This window comes from Pristis pectinata, chromosome 3 (genome assembly GCF_009764475.1).
Source record: "Pristis pectinata isolate sPriPec2 chromosome 3, sPriPec2.1.pri, whole genome shotgun sequence".
Classification (NCBI taxonomy): Eukaryota; Metazoa; Chordata; class Chondrichthyes; order Rhinopristiformes; family Pristidae; genus Pristis; species Pristis pectinata.
In genome coordinates this window covers 45,349,866-45,371,858 of record NC_067407.1, presented here as the reverse complement: position 1 = coordinate 45,371,858, position 21,993 = coordinate 45,349,866, and the positions used below count along the sequence as shown (strand labels likewise).

Below are 21,993 nucleotides of genomic sequence, written 5' to 3'. Positions count from 1 at the left end.
GTTTTTTTTTTGAATGGTGATTCAGCAATTGAACCTCAAATCTGCAGTCAAATCATTTAACTCAGAATGATTGATTCATCATTCAGCATGACATTTGTATATTAGTCTCATTCTATTATAAGAATTGTGAATTGTCTAGAAACTTGCTAGATTTCTGTGCACAAACATACAGTATGGACATTTAATGTGCAAGTTAAACACACGGTACTATTCTGTAGGTTTTTGGAGCAGGTACTCATCTTTTCATCACAGTTCCAAAATCAAAGAATTGCTTGAGATTCAAACATCCATACAGAAGTTCCAATAGCTCTCTCAGCTCTATATCAAAGTCACTAAGTCTTTGTAACTGGGCGAAGAAAACCACCTGCTCTCTCTTTACTGGAGACTGCAGAGAATACATGTAGTTTACAGCCACTGCTCGAGTCAATATTTCATCTCATGACATTGTCTCAATAGCCTAAAGCCAAGGTGTGCATGTAACTTTTTCCATGACTAATACACAGAGTCACGGCAGCTGAAATGTTTCCTGTGTCGCTGGTTGTCGGTTGAATTAGCTTGATCAATAGATAGCAGTAGCGCAGCAAGACACATGCACCAGCAACTGACATCCAGTGTGGCAATGCATAGGTTCACGGAAAAGGCACTGACCAGCCCATTACAGCTAACCAGCAGTTAGCCATAGAACTGCCAGTTAACAATCGGCATGATCATGCCCCATATTTAAAGTCATTAAAATTAGGGTGACACAGCTGGAAGGGGTGCTGCCTCACATCTGCAGTGACCCAGGTTCAATCCTAGGGCTTTTGTCCCAGAGTGGGCATCTGTAGTCTGTTGGGTCTTCAATCCCGAACTGCTGTGCCATCTGACTGGACTTTTTACCTTCTACCCATGACCACCTCCTGTTCCCCCAGGTACTCTGGTTTCCTCCCACATGCCCAAAGACACGTTGGTTGGTCAGTTAATTGGCCACTGTAACTTGCCTCTTGGGTATATGTGAGTGTTAGAATGAGGGTGGATTTAATGGAATAATGGGGAGAATAAAATGTTATTAATGTAGAATTAGCATAAATGGGTGCTTGATTGTCAATGTAGACTCAGTGGGCCAAAAGGCCAGTTTTTTGTTTATATGACTCTATAGTACTTTGACAAAAATGAACAATGGATAGATCAGGAAAATTGTTCAGTCATAGAACCATAACAGCATGGAAACAGGCCCTTTGGTCCAACAAGTCCATACTGATCAAGGTTCCCATCTAAGTTGGTCCCATTTGCCCGTGTTTGGCCCACATTCCTCGAAACCTTTCCTATCCATGTACCTGTCCAAGTACCTTTTAAATATTGTTCATGTGTCTGCCTCAACCACTTCCTCTGGCAGCTCATTCCATATACTGACCACGCTCTCGGTGAAAAATTTGCCCCTCAGGTTTCCATTAAATCTCTCCCCTCTCACCTTAAACCTATGTCTTATAGTTCTTGATTTCCCCAACCCTGGAAAAAGACTGAGTACATTCACCCTATCTATGCCCCTCAATTTTATACACCTCCAAAAGATCTCCCCTTATTATCCTGCGCTCCAATGAAAAAAGTCCCAACCTGCTCAATCTCTCTCCATAACTCAGTCCCTCACGTCCCAGCGACATACTTGTAAATCTCCTCTGCACTCTATCCAGCTTAATGGTATCTTTTCTAATAGCAGGATTACCAAAACTGAATACAATATAACAAATGCAGCCTCACCAACATCTTGTACAACTGCAACATAACATCCCAACTTCTGTACTCAATACCCTGACTGAAGGCCAGTATGCCAAAAGCCTTCTTAAACACCCCGTCTACATGCAATGCCACTTTCAGGGAACCATGTACTTGCACTGCTTGGCCCCTCTATTCTATAACACTTCTCATGGCCCTGCTATTCACTGCGAAAGTCCTATCCTCATTTGTCTTCCCAAAATGCAATACCTCGCACTTATCCAAATTAAACTCCATTTGCCATTCTTTGGCTCACTCATCCAGCAGATTGAGATCTCTCTGTAAATCACGAAAACCACCTTCACTGTCAATGTCACCACCTTTTTTAGTGTCATCTGTAAACTTACTAACCATGCCTTGTACATGCTCATCCAAATCATTTATATAGATGACAATTAGCAATGGGCCTAACATCAAGCACTAGGGAACACCACGAGCCACAGGCCTCCATCTGAAAAACAATCTTCCACCAGCACCCTCTCCTTCCTACCATCAAGCCAATTGCAATTGTGTACTCATTTAGCTAGCTCTCCCTTGATCCCATGCGATCTAACTTTCCATAGCAGCCAACTATACAGAACCTTATCAAAAGCTTTGCCTTACTGAAGTCCTTATAGATCATGTCTACTGCCCTGTCCTCATTGACCTTCTTGGATACTTCTTCAAAAAATTCAAATTTGTGAGATATGATCTCCCATGCGCAAAGCCATGCTGATTATCCCAAATCAACCTCTGCCTTTCCAAATGCTTGTATATTTTATCCCACAGAATCTCCTCTCATAACTTAACTACCACAGAGGTTAGGTTTACAGGTCTATAGTTCCCAGGTTTTTCTTTGGAGCCCTTCTTAATTAAAGGCACAACATTAGCCACCCTCCAGTCTTCTGGCACTTCATGTGTTGCTATCGATAAACATATATCTCAGCCTGGGCTCCCGCAATGTCTTCCCTAGCTTCCCAGTTTTGTTGGATATAACTGATCAGGCTCTGGAGATTTATCTACCTTCATATGTTTTAAGACATCCAATACTTCCTCTGCTATAATGCAGACTAACCCCAGGACATCCCCATTAACTATCTCAAGGTCTGAAGTCTTCATGTCCTTCTCCAAGGTAAAAACAGAGGAGAAATATTCATTGAGGACTTTGCCCATCTCTTGTGGCTCCACACAAATATGTCCACTTTGGTCTTTGAGGGGCCCTATTCTCTCTAGTTACTCTTTTTCCCTTAATATAAAATCTCTTTGGATTCTTCTTAATCTTTCTGACCAGACCCTCAATATCTCTCGTCATCCAGGGTTCCCTACTTCTGCCTGCCTTGCCCTTCACTCTAACAGGAACAATGCAGATCTTGAACTCTTGATATCTCATTTTTTAAAAGCCTCCCATTGCCAGATATCCCTTTGCCTGCAAACAACCTACTCCAATCAACTTTTGCAGGTTCCTGTCTAATAATGTCAAAATTTGCCTTGGCCCAATTTAGAACCAACTTGTGGACCAGATCTGTCCCTTTCCATAATTAATTTAAAACAAATAGAACTATGGTCAATGGTCCCAAAGTGCTCTCCCCCTGTCACCTCAGTCACTTGTCCTGCCCCATTTCCCAAAAGCAGATCAAGCTTTGCCCTCTCCCTGGTGAGGCCTCCAATATATTGCATGAGGAAACTTTCTTGAACACACTTAACAAATTCCATCCCAGCTAATCCCTTAGCACTATGGTAGTTCAGGTCCATATTAGGAAAGTTAAAATCCCTACTCTGACAACCCTATTATTTCTGCAACTTTCTTCAATCTCCCTGCATATTTGTCCCTCTAATTCCTGTTGAGTATTAGGTGGCCTAAAGTACAATCCCAACACGGTGATCATCCATTCCTTATTTCTCAGCTCCATCCATAAAGCCTCGCTGGACAATCTCTCAGTAATTTCATCTTGGACTGCTGCAGTGATGTTCTCCTTAATCAGGAATGCAACTACCCCTCCTCTCTTTCCCCTACCTCTATCCCGCCTAGAGCTCCTGTACCCTGAAACATTTAGCTGCCAGTCCTGTCCCTCCCTTAGCCATGTTTCTCCAATGGCTATAATATCCCAGTCCAATGCAGCTATCCAAGCCAAGTTCATCCGACTTACTTCCTGCATTGAAATAAATGCAATTTAATCCAACAGTCTTCCCTCACTCCCTGCCTTGCTGCTGCCTGTTATGCCTACTGATCTGTCATTGAATTTCATTTCAACTTCCAGCCTCCCATCTGCCTCACTTCTGCTTTGAATCCCATGCCCCTGCCAATGTAGTTGTATATTATCCAGCTGTAATATAATAAACTATACAATTACCTGAAATAATATTTTCAATCTTCTCAACTAACTAACATAATATCTAATATCTAACTATATAGAGCAAAGCTGGGTGACAAAGTTTCCCTAAGGATGAGAGAATTATGCATATTTCCATGCTACTCTTTGAAAAAAGCCGAGTCAAGACACACTCATTCCTCATTAATGGACGTGAAGGGAGAGGTGGTAGTGGGTGCACTGGAAAGAAGAGCTCCAAACGACTGCTAATTATCCTTTGAAAGAGGTTGGTTGTTTAGTCTCTAATAATTGACTAAATCACCATTGGGATCTGGGAAACAGGTCTTTCTTGTTGTTGAATAGAGTCAGACCATGAAGACAAAGAACTATCATAATCAGGTTTATTATCACTGACATATGTTGTGAAATGTGTTGTTTTGCAGCAGCAGTACAGTGCAAGACATAAAGACATCAAAATTACTACAAGTTACTAAAACAAAAATATTGCAAAAGAGGAATAACGAGGTACTGTTCGTGGACTGCTCAGAAATCTGATGGAGGGGAAGAAGCTGTTCCTGAAACATTGAGTGTGGGTCATCAGGCTCCTGTACCCCCTCCCTAATGGTAATAACTTGAAGAGGGCATGTCCCGGGTTGTGAGAGCCCTTAATGATGGATGCCTCCTTCTTGAGGCACCGCCTCTTGAAGTTGTCCTCAATGGCTGGGAGGGTTATGCCCTTGATGGAGCTGGCTGACTCTACAAACTAACTGAACCCTCCACAGCAAATGCTGTAGCCCAGTGTCAGACTTTCAACGTGCAGAGCTCCAGTGCCTGCGGACAAAAAGGAAGCCTTGCCTCCAAATGTATTACTGTTCTCACTCAGCTACAAATGAAACCACTTTGTAATGATTGTATTACTCTTTGGCATGTCCTAAGATCATAAATGATGTGATGGAAACACTCAATCCAACAGTATGAGCATCAGGAGGCTAGCTTGTAGTTTGTGCAATTCACCTGCCAGTCTTAACCGCTTAAATTCATTGTAGTACTGCAAAAGCAGCAAGGTGGACAGTGCTGGGAAATGAACCAAGGGAATACGTATCAATGGAGGAGACAACTAGGAAACAGCAGTCATTGTATGGTAAGATTTACAATAGCTATGGAAAAGGATATAAACCTTTCTCAGTCACAATCAATTGGACAAGGGGCATTTTTAAAATGGGATGAAAACACATCTAGCCCAGGTAAACTGGAGTCAAAGCTCAGCTGGCAAAACTGTAAAGGAACAATGGGAGGCCTTTGAAGTGGCGAGGTCAGGGTATATTTCTATGAAGGGCAAGGGTGAGGAAATTAAAGACAGAGTCTTGTGGGTGACTAAAAAGTTGGAGTAATCACAAGATCACAAGACAAGGGAGCAGAAGTAGGCCATTCGGCCCATCAAGTCTGCTCCATGAGCTAAGGAAAAGAAAAAAAGAAAAAGAAAAAAGAAATGAGAAATGGAAAAAATAACAACTATTCCTTTCTATCCCCAATTTATGGCTACAACAGGACCAAAGATACTGTTTAGGTGAGAACGGAGCGTCATTGGTTTGTTCTCTTTCAAGCAGAAGGGGTTAAGGAGCAATTTAACCCCAGGTGCTCAAGGCGATGAAAAGTTTTGACAGAGGAAACAATGGGCGGATATGTTGGTCACTGAGTGCCTGTCAATTCTTCATGGCCCTTTCAAAGGGAAATTATTTCCGTTGGCGGCAGCGCATGGACTCCAGTGGTAGGCCAAAGAAACAGAGGAGGTATCAGTAAATGTTGTTTTAAATGAACCACCTTGCCTCCTGGTGATTCCAAATACTCTGCTTGAAAGGAGTGCTGGGAGCCGAGCCAACGATAATTTCCAGAAGAGTGCTGTACATCTCCCCGGAAAGGAATGCCAGATTCCAGGGATGTGGGGAAGAGCTGGTGGATGTCACAGCAGCTAAGAAATGGGCACAGGAATGACGACCTGCTGTTGGGAACAATCATTCCCAGAGAAGTCGAAGGTGCCCGCACCCAGGCATTGCCACTGTCAAACCAACTTGTTCCCTTCCGAAGGAAAAAAGAACACAAGTAGGTGTTCGAAAACCAGTTTGAAGGCATGTTTCAGTAAGGTGAAGCCCCAGGCTCATCTCCGAACTATGCAATTGAGGGCGAGTCGTCTGGATCCGCCCAGAATTACTGAAGCAGAAAACCAGTTAGTTTCCGGATTCTGCCGAGGAAACCGACGCAACGGGATTCAAGAGAAACACCGGCAACTGCGGGATCCCTTCTGCAACGGTTTGTGTCTGTTTCATCCATCTCGGGAGGTTAATTGCTAAGTAACTATAAAGAAAGTAAACAAGTTTTGACCAAGCTAAGCCAGTATGATACAAAGAGTGTCTCCTACAACTACTGTTCCCGGGATGGAGGATGACTTGCTTCCACTCAGGTTTTCTGGGGTTTGAGGAGACTGATTCTTCCATAGATGGGCGAGGAGGTCCCTGGTGGGTGAGTAGCTTGTGAGGCGGTGTACTCTTTCTGCCCTTAGCACTGGGCTTCTGCATGTCCCTGATCGATGGACTTCCCAATACCATCCCCAATGCCCCTTCTCCACCTTGAACAGTCATGGACCAGAGGTCCCCAGGAGTCAGTGGGGATGTGGGATGGTGAATGGTTCCCCCATGGTCTTCGAGGAGGCTTTGAGCACACCCTTGAATCTTTTCCTCTACCTGGTGACCTATCCCCATGACAGAGCTTGGAATGGAGTGTTTGCAATGTGAACAACAGTGTAACCGGGGGCATTGGCCCAAGGGAGCACACTGATGTTGTCTGCTTGCCCACCTGGTGAATTGAGAGGATTTTGCGGAGGCAGCATCAGTGATTTCTGTCCAGTGATTCAAGATGACTATTGTCAGTAGTCCAGGTCTCAGAGCATATAGGAGGGCAGGAAGCACTACTGCCTCGTTGATCATGAGTTTTGTGCCAGGTCTAAGGTCTTTAACTAAAATAGCCTTTTCCTCAATCAAGCAAAGGCTGTGCTGGCACACTGAAGTTGTGAATTTCATTGTTGATATCTGTCTTCACTGAGATCTGGTTCCCACATTTTCCAGGGTCTTAGTGTGAGCCTTTACAGTTGGAGGGCAGTGCGATGTAGTGGGGCCAGGTTGGTAGAAGATGCTTGTCTTGCAGACGTTGAATGTAAAACCCATCTTCTTGTGTTGTTTCAGTGAACAAGTCCAAGATGGCTTGTGAGGGTATGGGAATGCAAGCGTAGTCTGCAATGCAGTTTGACCTCAGATTTGGGTGACCGTGGTTGTGTACGCACTGTAAGTTGAGCTGTTTCCAATTAGTTCTGAAAATTAGCTCCAGTCACACAGGAAGTTTGGTGCAAGTGAGGTGCAACGTTGCAACAAGAAAGACGGAGAAATGTGCTTGAACAATAAAGCAGTCTTATTCACCAGCAGCCTTCACTGAGATTTGGTCTGTCGTAGACCTGTTGGTAAGCTTCATGGCTTGCATGCCATCATGGAGCAAATGTAAAATGGAGATGACTTTCTGTGACCAGCTGAATTTGAGGAAGCTGTTCCACAGTCACTCCAGATTGATGGAGTCAAAGGCTTTAGCGAGATCAAGACAGGCCACGTGTAGTAGCTGGTGCTGCTCCCTGTGTTTTTCATGGAGTTGTCACATGGTGAAGATTATGTTCACTCTGCTTCCAGATGGACAGAATCCACATTGTGATTTTGGGAGCAGTTCTTCAGTCACCAGAAGGCGGCAGTTGAGAACCCGGCTGATGTGTTTCCTGTGGCAGACAGCAGGGAGACCTTAAGTAATTGAACAGTTGGACTTGTCTACTTTCTTGACTTTGGCCACAATTAAGGCAACACTGCCATCCCTTGGAACATGCTCTTCTTCCCAGATGTGGAGAATAAAACGTTGGATTTGTCACTGACACTCTTCACCACTGAGTTTTACCTGAATGCCATCTGCTCATGGCCTTGTTACCGTTGAATTATGATGTGGCCTTCTTGATTTCATGTCAGTCAGGAGAGAAGGCCAGAATAGGCTGCTGTGGGATGGAGTGAAGTGTACTAACTTCTGGGACAGAGCCCACAGTTAGAGGTCTTTGATATGATCCTTCCAGCGAACTTCGACTGCCTCTTTGTCACTGATGAGCTCATCTGTTCTTGGCTCTCATTAGGGTGGCGCCCTGGGGTATTTGAGCTGTAGATGGCTTTTACAGCACTGAAGAACCCGCACATGTAATGGCTGCCAGTTGCTGACCCCTGCCCCTCCATCCACCATGTCTTTAGGTCAAGTGCTCTCTGTGGACCTTGCCCTTCAGGGGCCTATGGAAAGGTTTCCTTTACCCTGAGGTACAGAGAAGCTTCCAATCCAATTACACCTAATATTTGTGGTTAACTAGTTCCTCAGTCTCCTGGTCATTCTCACCAAACTTGTCCTGGATCTTTTTGGCAGATAATCCCTTCGCAGGTGCTAATTATGGTGGCCTTCGCAGCAAGTTGTGGCTCGTCTGGGTGACAGGTTGTCTGTAAGGTGCTGACCAAGAAGATCTATCTCTTTTGGACCCTTGAGAGCTCCAACATTGATCTTTTGCAGTATCACTTGTGTTGACACTGTCATTTTGGGGCCAGGACGATGGTGATAATAGAGTGGATGAGGTGGTGATCAATCGCCATCGTGGCATGAGTGATGCAAACAGCTTTGTGGTTCCTCACTCGGATGAAGATATAATCTAATAAGTGTGCGTGCTTGGACTGTGGTGTAACCATGGCGCCTTGTGCTTATCCCATGACAAAGCAGAGTATTTGTTATGGCAAGGCCTGCTCGAAGTACCCTGGAGATCACCAAGTGTCAGCACCAGTTGTTGAACATGTCTGGCAGCATGGACTGCCTCTGGATAAGTGATTCATCTGTTTCCTGAAAATGTGACTTACACCATGGGGTAATTCCTCTTGTAATCCATAATCACCTGCAGACTGAGGGAGTGAAAAACTTTCATAAAAAGATCTGTGCTCTGAAGGGGAGTCATTATAGGCACACAAGTGGAGACATTGGCTGCCTGAACTCATGGGAAGTCACATTTGTTGCCAAATTGCTGCATCCCAGATGTTGTTTGTCTTAGAGATGAAACCATTATTTTATAACTATACTGCCTGGGTAGAAAGCAGCAACTTGGAAGACAAGCCAGAGATCTACTGCAGCTGCTTGGAAAGATCCTGTGGCAAGAACTTTGAGCTCCATGGAGGGAGCACCCCAGGCGTGAGAACAGGGCCACAGATCTTCCTGCAGCAATGTGATGCATCTCAGTGCTGTCAACCTTGGAAACCTGAGCATGAATATGGTTGCTCATAGAGGTGTCTGGAGAGAATGTGTCATAGGTTCTTCTCTGCTGCTGGTGCCTTTGTCTCCAGCCCCAAGGTTCCTGATCCACCCTGCCAGTCATAGATTATTGCTGGGGTGTCACGGCTGAAATAACTATTGAATGAATATTGCAGTAGCTGAATTTGCAGGGGAAGAAAAAACATTGACTTTTAGCACATTCTGTGGTAGAGTACTTGAGAAGACTGTTATTTTGTAGCTGCCGGTCAGGTCTCCCCATTCAGCAGAATGTCCATCTTGGTAGCAAAACCGGTGTCACATGTTCCTCATTTTGTTGAGAGGATGCTGTTAGATTGGAGCAGAAAGTTGCAACTCTGTGGGTAAGGGTGAAAGTGGGTGGTTACCAGTTAAGGACGTCAGTTGATGGATGCCTGATGCCAAGACAATGTCAGACACACCAATATGGTGGTGCCCAGTCCAGTTTCATGTCTGGCACAGTGTGACCCAGATATGACTCCAACACAATCCACTAAAGCTAAGATCTAAACTGGACCACATACCATCCAAAGAACAGACACCATGCGATCCAATTTCTAAGTTACATTGTACCATGATCAGGAATACATTGCCCAGCAGCAGCTGGAGATAGGGCAGCAAGGCAGGTGGACACTGAAGGTGAATTGTCCTGTCCCCCATTGGCAGCATTTCCTGCCGAATGGAAAGTGGTGACTACAGTTATGGAAATTACTGAATGCAGGGGCTGGAACAATGGTATATTTTCCAGTGCAAAAGAAATTATGGTGCAAGTCGCACTTCTCACCCATTTACTTCAGGAATTCCTTGGTCTTCCACCATATCCATTGGAACTTCTAAAAGCTGATCTACATTGAAGGCATCAGCAGTCACAAAATTCCTTGAAGTTACACTTGTTTTCCCTTAGCAGAGCCATTCATTCTGATAAAATTGTAACGCATTCCTCGGTTTGGGGAGGAGGTGCTATAAACATCAAAGGTGCCTCTCATCTCTGTACCAGGAGCATGAATCAGTAGTAATGTGCTACCAGAAAATGTTGTTCTGCACTCATTATCAGAAGGTTATTTTGTATCCTGGTTACTTAAGTTAGAGGTGCACTCTGTTACAGTATTTAAACTTTTAGCCCCTCCCTTCACCCCCTCCAAAAAAAAGCCAACTCCCCTACAACTTCTACAAAGTTTTTGGCAACCTTTATGGGAACTCTGCAATGTGAATGTGCCTTTATGATAAATTATATGGAATATAATAGTGGGTTTTCACCTTTCACCATCAAGTCAACCTGTGTACATTTTTGGAGCAGATTTCAATTTATTCCATCTGTGCCCTTGTATGTAAATTCATCTGATCAAAATAATTGAATAACATTAAATAAAGTCTCTACTCCAATTTTAAGAACATAAGAAATACGAACAGTTGTATCCACATAACCTTTCATGCATATTCCATCATTCAAAAGATCTTGGCTGTTCCTTGACCTCAACTCCACTTTCCTATCAATCCCCTCATTAATCTTAATCTTGTACATAACCAGCCTTTAGAAGCAGAGAATTCCAAAGTCTTCCCCCAAGGTCCTAAAAAAGAACACTAATTCTGACTTTACACTCTGCAGCTCTACACCCAGTCTTGATGAAGACTCTCGACCCAAAATGTCAACTGTCTATTTCACTCCATAGACGCTGCCTGACCTGCTAAGTTCCTGCAGCTCCTTCGTGTGTTGCTCCAGATCTCCAGCATCTGCAGTCTCTTGTGTCTTCATTACACTTTGCAGCTCTAGATTGTCCAGTATGGGAAAGGACCTCGCGACTTCTAATTTGTCAAGGCCTCTCAGAATGTTAAGTTCCAATGAGCTCACTTCTTTTTCCTCCACACCCTTGAAATTATAGGCCTATACTACACAATCTCTCCACATCATAGGAAACATACCAAGGAACCTTCAATGCACTGCTTCTAAGCCTTTGGTAAAATTGCAAACCAAAAACTGCACACAGAGAAACAAAGGACTGCAGATGCTGGAATCTAGATGAAAAACACGATGATGCTCAAGGGACTCAGCAGGCCAGCCAGCATCTGTGGAGAAAAGCAGGCAGTCAATGTTTCAGGTCAGGACCCTTCTTCAGGCTTTTGTTCACCTACCAATGCTGTGCTTTTCCCGCCTAATATGTTGGGCTTTTGCTCTCCCTCCTCCCCTGCACCTGCCTATCACTTTCTCTTACCTGCATCTACCCATCACCACCCTGTGCCCACCCCACCTCCCCTCTTCTGTCCACCTATCACTGCTCTGCTTTTCCCTCCTATATATTGGGCTTACACATCCTTCTCTGCCACTTCCACCATCTCCGACGTAGCTGTGACACTTTACTCTGTACTGTTATTGTTTTTACCTGTATTACCTCAATGCACTCTGCACCAACTCAATGCAACTTCACTACATTGACGTGTACGATCAGTACGCAAGACAAGTTTTTCACTGAACCTCAGTACAAGTGACAATAATAAACCAATACCAATAGCTTACCACCAAGCATATCTTCCTTTCCCCATCCCTTTCTGCCTTTTGCAGGGACTGCTCTCTCCATGACTCCCTCGTTCATTCCTCCCTCCCACACCCATCCCACTCCCACCCCGGCAACTTTCCACTGCCCCCGCCATAGGTGCAACACCTGCCCCTATACCACCTCCATCATGGGACCCAAACGGTCCTTTCAGGTGAGACAGAGATTCACCTGCATCTCCCTTAATATCATCTACTGCATTCGGTGCTCCAAGTGTGGCCTCCTTTACATTGGTGAGACCAAACACAGACTAGGCGCCCATTTCACAGAACACCTGCGCTCTGTCCGTAACAGCGACCTGCATCTCCCTGTTGCCAGTCACTTCAACTCCCCCTCCCACACTGTCACTGATATGTCAGTCCTCGGCTTCCTCCACTGCCAGGAGAATTCCAAGTGCAAACTGGAGGAACAGCATCTCATTTTCCGTCTTGGGTCCTTGCAGCCTAATGGCATGAACATTGAATTCTCCCACTTTAGGGAATCCCCACCCATCTTCCCCACAAACCCACCCCCCGACCACCACCACCATGTTTCTTCTCTTCTTCCCTTTCCTAGCCTTGCCTTTTTTCTCCTCTCTTACCTTTGACCCATCCCCCAGTGGATCTGCTCTCCCCTCCTTCCCCACACCTGCCTATCACGATCTCTTACCTGCATCTACCTATCACCACCCTGTGCCCACCCCACTGCCCCTCTTTTATCCACCTATCACTGCTCTGCTTTTCCCTCCTATATATTGGGCTTCCCCTTTTCCTATCTTTAGTCCTGACCCAAAACGTTGACGGTCTGCCTTTCTCCACGGATGCTGCCTGGCCTGCTGAAAAACTGCACACTCACATCTGGATGTTATTTTATTTAAGCCCTACACAGTATTAGCAGGATTTCCTTAAATTGTACTCCAACCACCTGGCAAAATAGGCAAGCATACCATTTGCCTTCTTAACTATTTGATACAAATGCAGATTACCTGTTTTTTGCATACATCAATATTTAATAGTTATTTAGCATTTGAAACAGTTTTCCTTTAAAAAATCAATAATCCCAATTTCCCCACCTTCTACTCCATCTGACACCTTCCCACTATCCACTGCAGCCTCTTGTCATCCTCTTTGTCATTTATTTTCCCACCCAGATTTGATACATCAGCAAACTTAATTTTGTGACATTTGCTTCTTTTATCCCTCCTTCCCTGCCTCACACAAACATCCTGGGAATTTTCACCAAGCAGAATCCCAAGTGAACTGGCCACATAAATTGACAGCAAAAGAATGTCATAGATAACTGACTGATGGCAAGTGACTCACTTCTCAGCACATCAAAACCTACAAAATATACTACAATTACCCGCCCAGGCTACTATGACTGCACTTCCTGAAACTATTACCACCAAAACAAGAACAACAAGTTTATAGAAGTTTCAGCACCAAGTTTCCCTTTGTATAAATATGTTGTTGTTGCATTAGTGATATTCTTATTAAATTTGTTCCTTTGATAGAACTTCTTTGAAGATGGCTATTGGTGGAAAATGGACATTGAAACTTGGAAACAGAATTTTCTTTACAGACATCATGGTGAACATGACTCTGTTGTGGGTATTTGCTGTATTAACTTGTCTTTTCACACCTGCTGCTTGTGTAATGTCAAAGAGGGCAGAAACATTTTTAGTGAATTGTTCAGGAATTGGATATCCACTTTCTCCTTGTACCCTGGGGCCAGACACAGAGAAGTTGGATCTCTCTTACAACAACATCAAAATAATTCAACGGCAGAACTTCCAAAATCTTACCAAGCTGAAAATACTGTTTCTTCAATTCAATCAGATCACCAAAATAGAACCCGGATCATTTGCAAAAAATTCAGAACTACAGTATCTTGATCTTTCAAATAATTTTCTGCAGGATATTTCAGTCTTGCCATTTAACAATCTCCAATCATTAACACACCTGGACATTACCAACAACAGGTTTGAAACAGCTAACTTTGGAGCAGAGATCAGCAAACTGCAGAAACTGCATACTTTACGTTTTGGAAATACTTGGCTTTCTTCCCTGAATTCTAGTACCTTATTTTTCCTTCATGGAATCCCAGTTAAGGAGATCTATTTGATCACTGGAGAACTGCAGACATATGAACCTGGAACACTCAATATCCTGCAAAGCATGGAGAAGCTTTCTTTAGATTTACAGTTTGGGCAACAACCACAATTATTGATTAATATTTTCAAGGATATTCCAATATCAACCACCACATTGGAAATCCTAAATACTGATATGGTCAAGTATGGTAAAAATGTAGATCTGTTCTTTCCTTTAAAAAAATCAAATGTCTCAACATTAGTTTTACGGAATATTAGCATAGATGATTCTTTGACTACTTATTTATTTACCAGTGTCCTGAGCTCACACATAAAAGAATTATATTTGCACACTATTACAATGAATGGCATTGGCAAATGGAACGTACAGACTGTATCAGCAGAGAAGATTAATTTGCGTAGAGTTTCTATAATTGACGTAACTAATCCAAATTTCTACAAATTTTATTCACTTGAATATTTACTTGATATATTTTCACAACTGCGTGAGTTAACAATAATAAAGGGGAGCTTGTTCTATGTCCCATGTAAGGTATCAGAAATTATGACTAATTTAAGATATTTGGATTTATCTTCCAACTTACTTCAAGTACCCACCTTTGTTCCTGAAAAATGTTCAGTTCCTTTCCCCAATCTTAATACCCTCATTCTAAACAAGAACCAATTTACAAATCTACCAAGACTCAGTAGGGTCACAGCTAAATTGAAGAGCTTGTCCAGTATAAGTGTTAGTTATAATGATCTACTCCTGCCCAATGGACAGACTTGTACATGGCTTCAAACAATGAAGCACATGGATTTATCTCACAATACCCTGGAAGGAAATGTGTTTGAATGCTTGCCAGCATCACTGGAATCACTAGACTTGAGTTACAATTCCATTGCCACTGTGCCAAACCTCAAAAGACTGAAAAATCTCCGGGAAATTTTTTTGACAGGAAACGTCATTATCTCTTTTCCTGAAATCGCAGGGGGTCACTCACTGAAAATTTTGCATATTGACTACAATAAAATAAACAACATAAACATGGGCTCATTACAGTCCTTGGATCTAACAGAGCTCGATTTGAGCAATAACCCCTTTGAATGTTTCTGTGGAATTCAGTCATTCTCCAATTATATTCAACAGACAGACACAGAGGTTCTTAATTGGCCAGACCAGTATCAATGTGACAGTCCACGAAAATTCAGAGATCAAGTTATCAAATATCTGAAATTTTCTCCCATTGAGTGCAACATCCCCTTATTTATTGGGATCCTGGTGGCATGTATAGCAATTTTAGTTGCTGTGTGTGTTATGTTGTGTATTAAGTATAATGTTACCTGGTACATACGTACACTCTGGCTTTGGCTCAAGGCTAAAAGAAGTCTAGACGTCAGCCAGGTTCAAAACAATTATGAGTTCAATGCTTTTATTTCATACAGTGAACATGATGCCTTATGGGTGAAGAACAATTTGTTGGTACAGCTGGAGAACAACGAGCCTCCATATCGCATTTGCATCCATGAAAGAGATTTCAAACCTGGAAAGCCAATCATTACTAATATCATTGACTGCATATCAAAAAGCTACAAAACCATTTTTATCCTTTCAAAAAACTTTGTGCAAAGTGAATGGTGCCACTATGAACTTTTCTTTGCCCACCAACAGGTGTTTGATGATAAGGAGGATTGTCTTATCCTGCTCCTGTTAGAACCTATTCCAAAGAATTCTATTCCAGATCGATTTTGCAAACTGAGGAAGCTGATGAATAGCAACACCTACCTGGAGTGGCCTCAGAATGAGTTTCAACAGGGCTTCTTTTGGAAAAGATTGAAAGCTGTCCTGAATTTGGATTTCCATTCATGCAGTTCTACAAGAGAGCATAATAAAGGGGGCCAATTAGATCCTTGAGAAATCACAGAGATATAAAGTCATAGAGTTGTACAGCATGGAAACAGGCTATTTGGCCCACCACATCCACACCACCCAGTGGGCACTTATCTGCACTAATTCCATCTCTCAGCTCTTGGCCCATATCCTCCTATGCTGAAGTGATTCAAATGCTCATGATTAAAGATTATTCTAGAATTATGGAATTATGTGAAAAGCAGGTATTAATTAAAATGCAAACCAGTTTTTCAAGAAAACCTTTTAACTTCCACTGTTACTTTGAGGCCATCAAAACCAATCATTGGTTTTGGGACATTCTGATTCGTGATTGTAACTACGCAGGGGAAGACAATAGATGAATGTTCATGTCAATTGGCCCTCTGGTGATGACATCAGGGAAGGCATTAAGTGGCCATCTTCTGTATATACACAAAGATATATCCCTGCCACTTAATATACAGTTCAGGTTATCCATTTTGTCACTTAATATTCCAGCTGTTAGTATATTCAGGGAGCCATCCTTCAGCACTGTAATAAAAGAGGTATATTTTGGGTGTCTGGTGTTTTGCACTCAGAATCCCTTCGACCAGCCATTGGTATTTAAATATTCAAAGGACTTATGCTGGTTGGGATATGCTCCCATTGTAAATACATTATTCTGCAAAAGTTACCTGTCTATACGAAAAGTATTAAAGTAGGTAATTATAGCCATTGAAACTGTGGTTAATTGTTTACTGTTGTCTTTGTGTTTAAAAAATATAAAATAAAACTGTGCTGTTGAGTGTGGGGAGAGGAGAAATGTATTCTCCAGTAGCCCTGTTGTGATGAATAAAGACCTTTTTATATCAACCAGCTTCAATGTCTCTCGTGACTCAGTTCACAGTCACAACACTAGTCTACACACTTCTTAAATGCTGTCACTGATTCTGCTTCCCCAACTCTCTGAGACTGCATTCCAGGTACTCACCATTCTCTGGGTAAAAAAAAGTCCTCCTCATATCCCCTTTGAATCCCTTACCCCTTACCCAAAATCTATGTCCTCTTGTTTTCTCTACCTCTGATAAGGGGAAAGTTTCCTACAGTCCACCCGATCGACACCCCTCATAATTTTATGCATCTCAATCATGTCCCTTCTTAACCACCTCCGCTCCAGGGAGAACAGATCTAGCTTCTCCAGTTTCTTCTCATAACTGAAACACTCTATCCCTGGCAGCATCCTGATGAATTTCCTCTGCACCCCCTGTACTGCTATCATATCCTTTTTATTGTGTGGCACACAGAACTCCAGTTGAGGCCAAAGCAAAGTTCTATAAAGTTGGAGCATAACCTCCTTGCCTTTGTATTCCAACTAATGAAGGCCAGTATCCCAGATGCCTTTCTAACCACATTATCTACATGCACTGTCACCTTCAAGGATCTCTGGACTTGTACTCTAAGATCCCCTTGTTCATCAATGCTCCCTGTGACCCAGCCATTCATTGTACATATCCTAGCCTCATTAGTACTCTCAAATGGATCATCTCACATTTACCTGGATTAAACCCCCTGCCATTTCTCAGCCTATTTCACCAACATATCGCTATCACTCCGTAGACTGACTACCCTCCAAACTATCCATGACTACAATAATCTCCACGATATCTGCAAACTTACTGTTCATGCCTCTTGGGTCCACATCCAAATCATTTAACATATTACAAACAGCAAGGTCCCAGCGCCAATCCCTGAGGAACATGACCAGTAACAGGCATCAATCATTAAAACAACCCTCCATCGTTACCCTCCATCTCCTATTGCCAAGCCAATTTTGGATCCAGTTTGCCAAATTTTCCTGGATCTTATGGGTCCTAACCGTTTGGACCAGTCTCCAATGTGAAACCTTGTCAAAGACCTCACTGAAGGCAATGTAAACCACATCTACTGCTCTGCCCTCATCAATACACTTGGTTATGTCTTCAAAAAATTCAGTATGATTGGTCAGGCAGGATCTGCACTTGACAAAGCCATGTTGGCTGTATCTGATTAGCATGCACTCATTCTCAGAAAGGCAAAGACTAAAATGCTTACATTAAAAAAGTTACTTCCTCCTATGTATATTTGTGCTAAATACATTCATTTGAACTCTCTGCAACAATGCTTACAATATGGTTCAATGTACGGTGATATTTGTAGACATAGCAAGTTTGAAATCATTTTCACCATTTTGCTGTACTTAAAAATACGCAATGAATGTATACTTATGCTTCATAGGATTTTGTTTTGAACAATGGTGCAAAAGTAGTTGGATTTTATTGTTCACCAGGTAGAAATTCTGGTCATCTTTCAACAAGTTTCAGCTCTGCATAAGGCATTGACTCTGCAGGAATGTGCCCATTGTCTGTTCATAGAAATCCACTCATAACCTCATTCAAACACCTCCTAAATGAAATTAAGAAACAAGGCTACCTGCTCCAGGCAAGAGACAAGATACAGTCCATGGCCATGTGTCAGTGTTAGTGTGGAGTTAGCTCCTGTGGCATTAGTATGTTACCACTACCAATATTTATACACATTGTCTACAATAGCTGATCATCAGAACCTTGTAATGTTTGCACCATGTGCCATCTGAACTGTACAGGAACATTAGGAGTTTTCTTTGTCTGAACTCAGGAGTTATGCCTCTAATGCTACTAACCAACTCAGGCAAAACTTGAATATGGACTACCACCAACCAGATCCATTCTAAGCAGACTTCTGTACCACTGGTGTTCTTCCAATTCACAGAATTAACTGTATGCCTATATATTCATGAGGTGGCATGTTGCCCATAGGATCATATATTTTGATTCTACAGTCTTGTTCATTGCTGCTGTGTCTTTCTCCCATCTTGCTACACCACAGCATTATATCCATTGTTGAGCAGTTATTTCTGCTATCAAACAGAACAAACATACACTTTAAAATTCCCATCAACTTTTCTCTTCATATCATACCCTCCCAGTCATCTCATATTTAGATAGAAAACACAAATTGGTTCAAATTGAGAAATTCTACACAATGTTGGTTTTTGTAAGAAAAGTGTGACTGCACCTGCTGCCAAAACATGAAACATTCTTTAAAACCATAAAATGATGGAAAAGCTCAGGTCTGGTGAGCACTTAATGCTTCAGGTCTGGGACCCTTCATCAGAACTGAGAAAGAGAAACAATTAGTCCAGGTAACAGAGAAGGTGGGGGGCAGTCTCACCCTTTGTTCCACCTATCACCCTTGCTTCCCTTCTCTTTTACCCAATTCAAAACTACGTTCAGGAAAATCCATGAATCCCCAGTTAGTGAGTTTCTTCTCTAATAATTAAAGACATGCAAAGGATAAGTTTCACAACTATTAATCAACAATCAGTCATCGAGGGGGAGAGCACAGTGGGGAAGAGGGACAAGCAAATGGAGAATTAAAATTTTTAATTGACTGAACAGAAGTCTGATCAGACAATAACACAGTCTGTAGGAGCAAAAAAAATATCCTGGAAGAACTGCTAAGGGCTTAGGTGGGGTGGAATTTGCTAAGTGCATTTAGGAAAATTTCCTTGGGCAATATATAGAAGGCCCTACTAGGGAGAGGGCAAAGCTTGACCTACTCTTGGGTAATAGAGCAGGGCAGGTGACTGAGTTGACAAGTGGGGGATCACTTTGTGACCAGTGACCATAGTTCTATTAGTTCTAAAACAGTTGTGGAAAGGGACAGAACTGGTCCATAGATTCAAGTTCTACATTGGGGCTAGAAGAATTTTGAAGTTATGAGACAGGAGTTTGCAAAGGTTGATTGGAGTAGATTGTTTGCAGGCAAAGGGACCACAGGCAAGTGGGGGGCTTTTAAAGGTGAGATAGTGAGAGCTCAAGGTTTGCATGTTCCTGTTAGGGTGAAGGACAAGTCTGGTAGAAGCAGGGAACCCTGGATGATGAGGGATATTGAAGCCCTGGCCAAGAAAAAAGGAGGCATAGTTCATGTACAGGCAGCTGGGATCAAGCAAATCCCTTGAGGAGAATAGGGGATGCAGGAGTGTACTCAAGGAGGAAATCAGGAGGGCAAAAGGGGGGCACAAGATAGCCACAAGCGAGATACCAGTAGACAGGAGGGTGCCGAATATTGCGCCTTTAAGGAAGGAGGCAAAGAAAAACCTAGAAACTATAGACGAAAAGGTCTAACATTTATAGTAGGTAAGTTACTGGAGAGGATTTTGAGGGAGAAGATGTATGTACACCTGGAAAGACAGGAGTTGATTAGGGGTAATCAGCATTGTGTTGTGCATGGGAGATCACGTCTTATGAACTTGGCTGGAGTTTTTGTTTTGATGATGTGACCAAGAAGGTTGATGAGAGCAGGGAGGTAGCCATGGTTTACATGGACTTCAATAAGGTTCCACATGGTAGGCTACTATGGAAGGTTAGATCACATGGAATCCAGGGAGAGCTGGCTAATTGGCTACACAATTGGCTTGATGGTAGAAGGCAGAGGGTGATGGTGGCAGGTTGGTTCTCAGACTGGAGACTCATGACTATTGGTATTGGTTTATTATTGTCACTTGTACCGAGGTACAGTCAAAAACTTGTCTTGCATACCGATCGTACAGGTCAATTCATATTACTAGTGGAGTGCCTCAGGGGTCTGTGCTGGGTCCATTGTTGTTTGTCATCTTTATCAATGATTTGGATAAGAATTTACAAGGCATGGTTAGTAAGTTTGCAGATGACACTAAAATAGGTGGTATAGTGGACAATGAAAAAGGTTATCAAAAATTATACAGGGATCTTGATCAGCTGAGTAAGTGGGCTGAGGAATAGCAAATGGAGTTTAATTCAGTTAATTGTGAGGTGTTGCATTTTGGAAAGTCAAATCCAGGTAAGATTTTCAGTGAACAGCAGTGCCCTGGGGAGTGTTGTGGAACAGAGGGACCTTGGAGTACAAGTACATGGTTCACATGGTGACAGGGTGGCCTTCATAAATCAGGGCATTGAGTATAACAGTTGGGAGGTCATGGTGCAGTTGTACAGGATGCTGGTGAGGCAGCACTTAAAGTATTGTGTTCAGTTTTGGTCACCCTGCTATAGGAAAGATGTTATTAAACTGGAAAGAATACAGAAAAGATTTACAAGGATGTTGCCAGGACTTGAGGGACTGAGTTATAGGGAGAGGTTGGACAGGCTAGGACTTTATTCCTCAGAGCATAGGAGACTCAGAGGTGATCTTTTAGAGATGTACAAGATCATGCGGGGCATAGATAGGGTGAATGCACTCAGTTTTCCCCCCCCCCAGGGTTAGGGAATCAAGAACTAGAGGACATAGCTTTAAGGTGAGGGGGGGGGGGGGGGAAGATTTAATAGGAACTTGAGGGACAACTTTTTTTAAAAAAACAGGAAGGGTGGTATCTTTGTGGAATCAGCTGCCAAAGGAAGCAGTTGAGGCAGGTACAATAACAACTTTTAGAAGACAGTACATGGATTGGAAAGGTTTAGAAGATTAGGGGCCAAATGCTGGAAAATAGGACTAGCTTGGATGGGGCACCTTGGTTGGCATGGACCATTTGGGCCAAAGGGTCCATTTCCATGCTATATAACTCTATGACTAACACAATGAGTCAAGTAGCATTGGTGGTGGCAAAGTAACGTTCCTGCCTTTCAGGTTGAGACCCTGCATCAGACTCCATCACCCAGCCCGTATTTAGCTTCCCTACAGTTGAATCCATCCTCCCTTGTGCAGTCAACATTGAATATAAAATTGAAGATAGAACATTAATTGCAAAACTGAATCAGAGGACACAGATTTAAATTAATGGGTGGAAAAACCAAAAGGTAATATGAGAAGATTTTTTAAGTGCTTAATTGTTCTCATGTATTACATGAGAGGGAGCAGTTTCAAGTAATTTTCAAAAGCAAATTGCATAAATACTTTATAAGAGAGACATGAGAAAAAGAAAGGAATTAATGTGGCTGGCTCATTCAAAAATTGGACACAGGCCTGACTGGCCAAATGGCCTCTTTCAGCAGCGCATCAATTTATAGCTTAGACTTAGCTATG

General features: G+C 42.7%; 1 protein-coding gene across 2 annotated transcripts; it reads left to right on the top strand.

The window, feature by feature from the left end:
• The first annotated feature begins 6,278 nt into the window (after positions 1–6,278).
• Positions 6,279–16,778, top strand: LOC127568397 (toll-like receptor 2). Of its 2 annotated transcripts, none has more exons than XM_052012080.1 (2): positions 6,279–6,347; positions 13,470–16,778. In XM_052012080.1, the coding sequence occupies exon 2, from the start codon at positions 13,483–13,485 to the stop codon at positions 15,961–15,963; it is 2,481 nt and encodes an 826-aa protein (XP_051868040.1). In that variant the 5' UTR covers positions 6,279–6,347; positions 13,470–13,482; the 3' UTR covers positions 15,964–16,778. The 2 variants fall into 2 exon arrangements, with proteins under 2 accessions (XP_051868040.1, XP_051868039.1); XM_052012079.1 differs by lacking the exon at positions 6,279–6,347 and adding an exon at positions 6,441–6,557.
• The last annotated feature ends 5,215 nt before the right edge of the window (positions 16,779–21,993 follow it).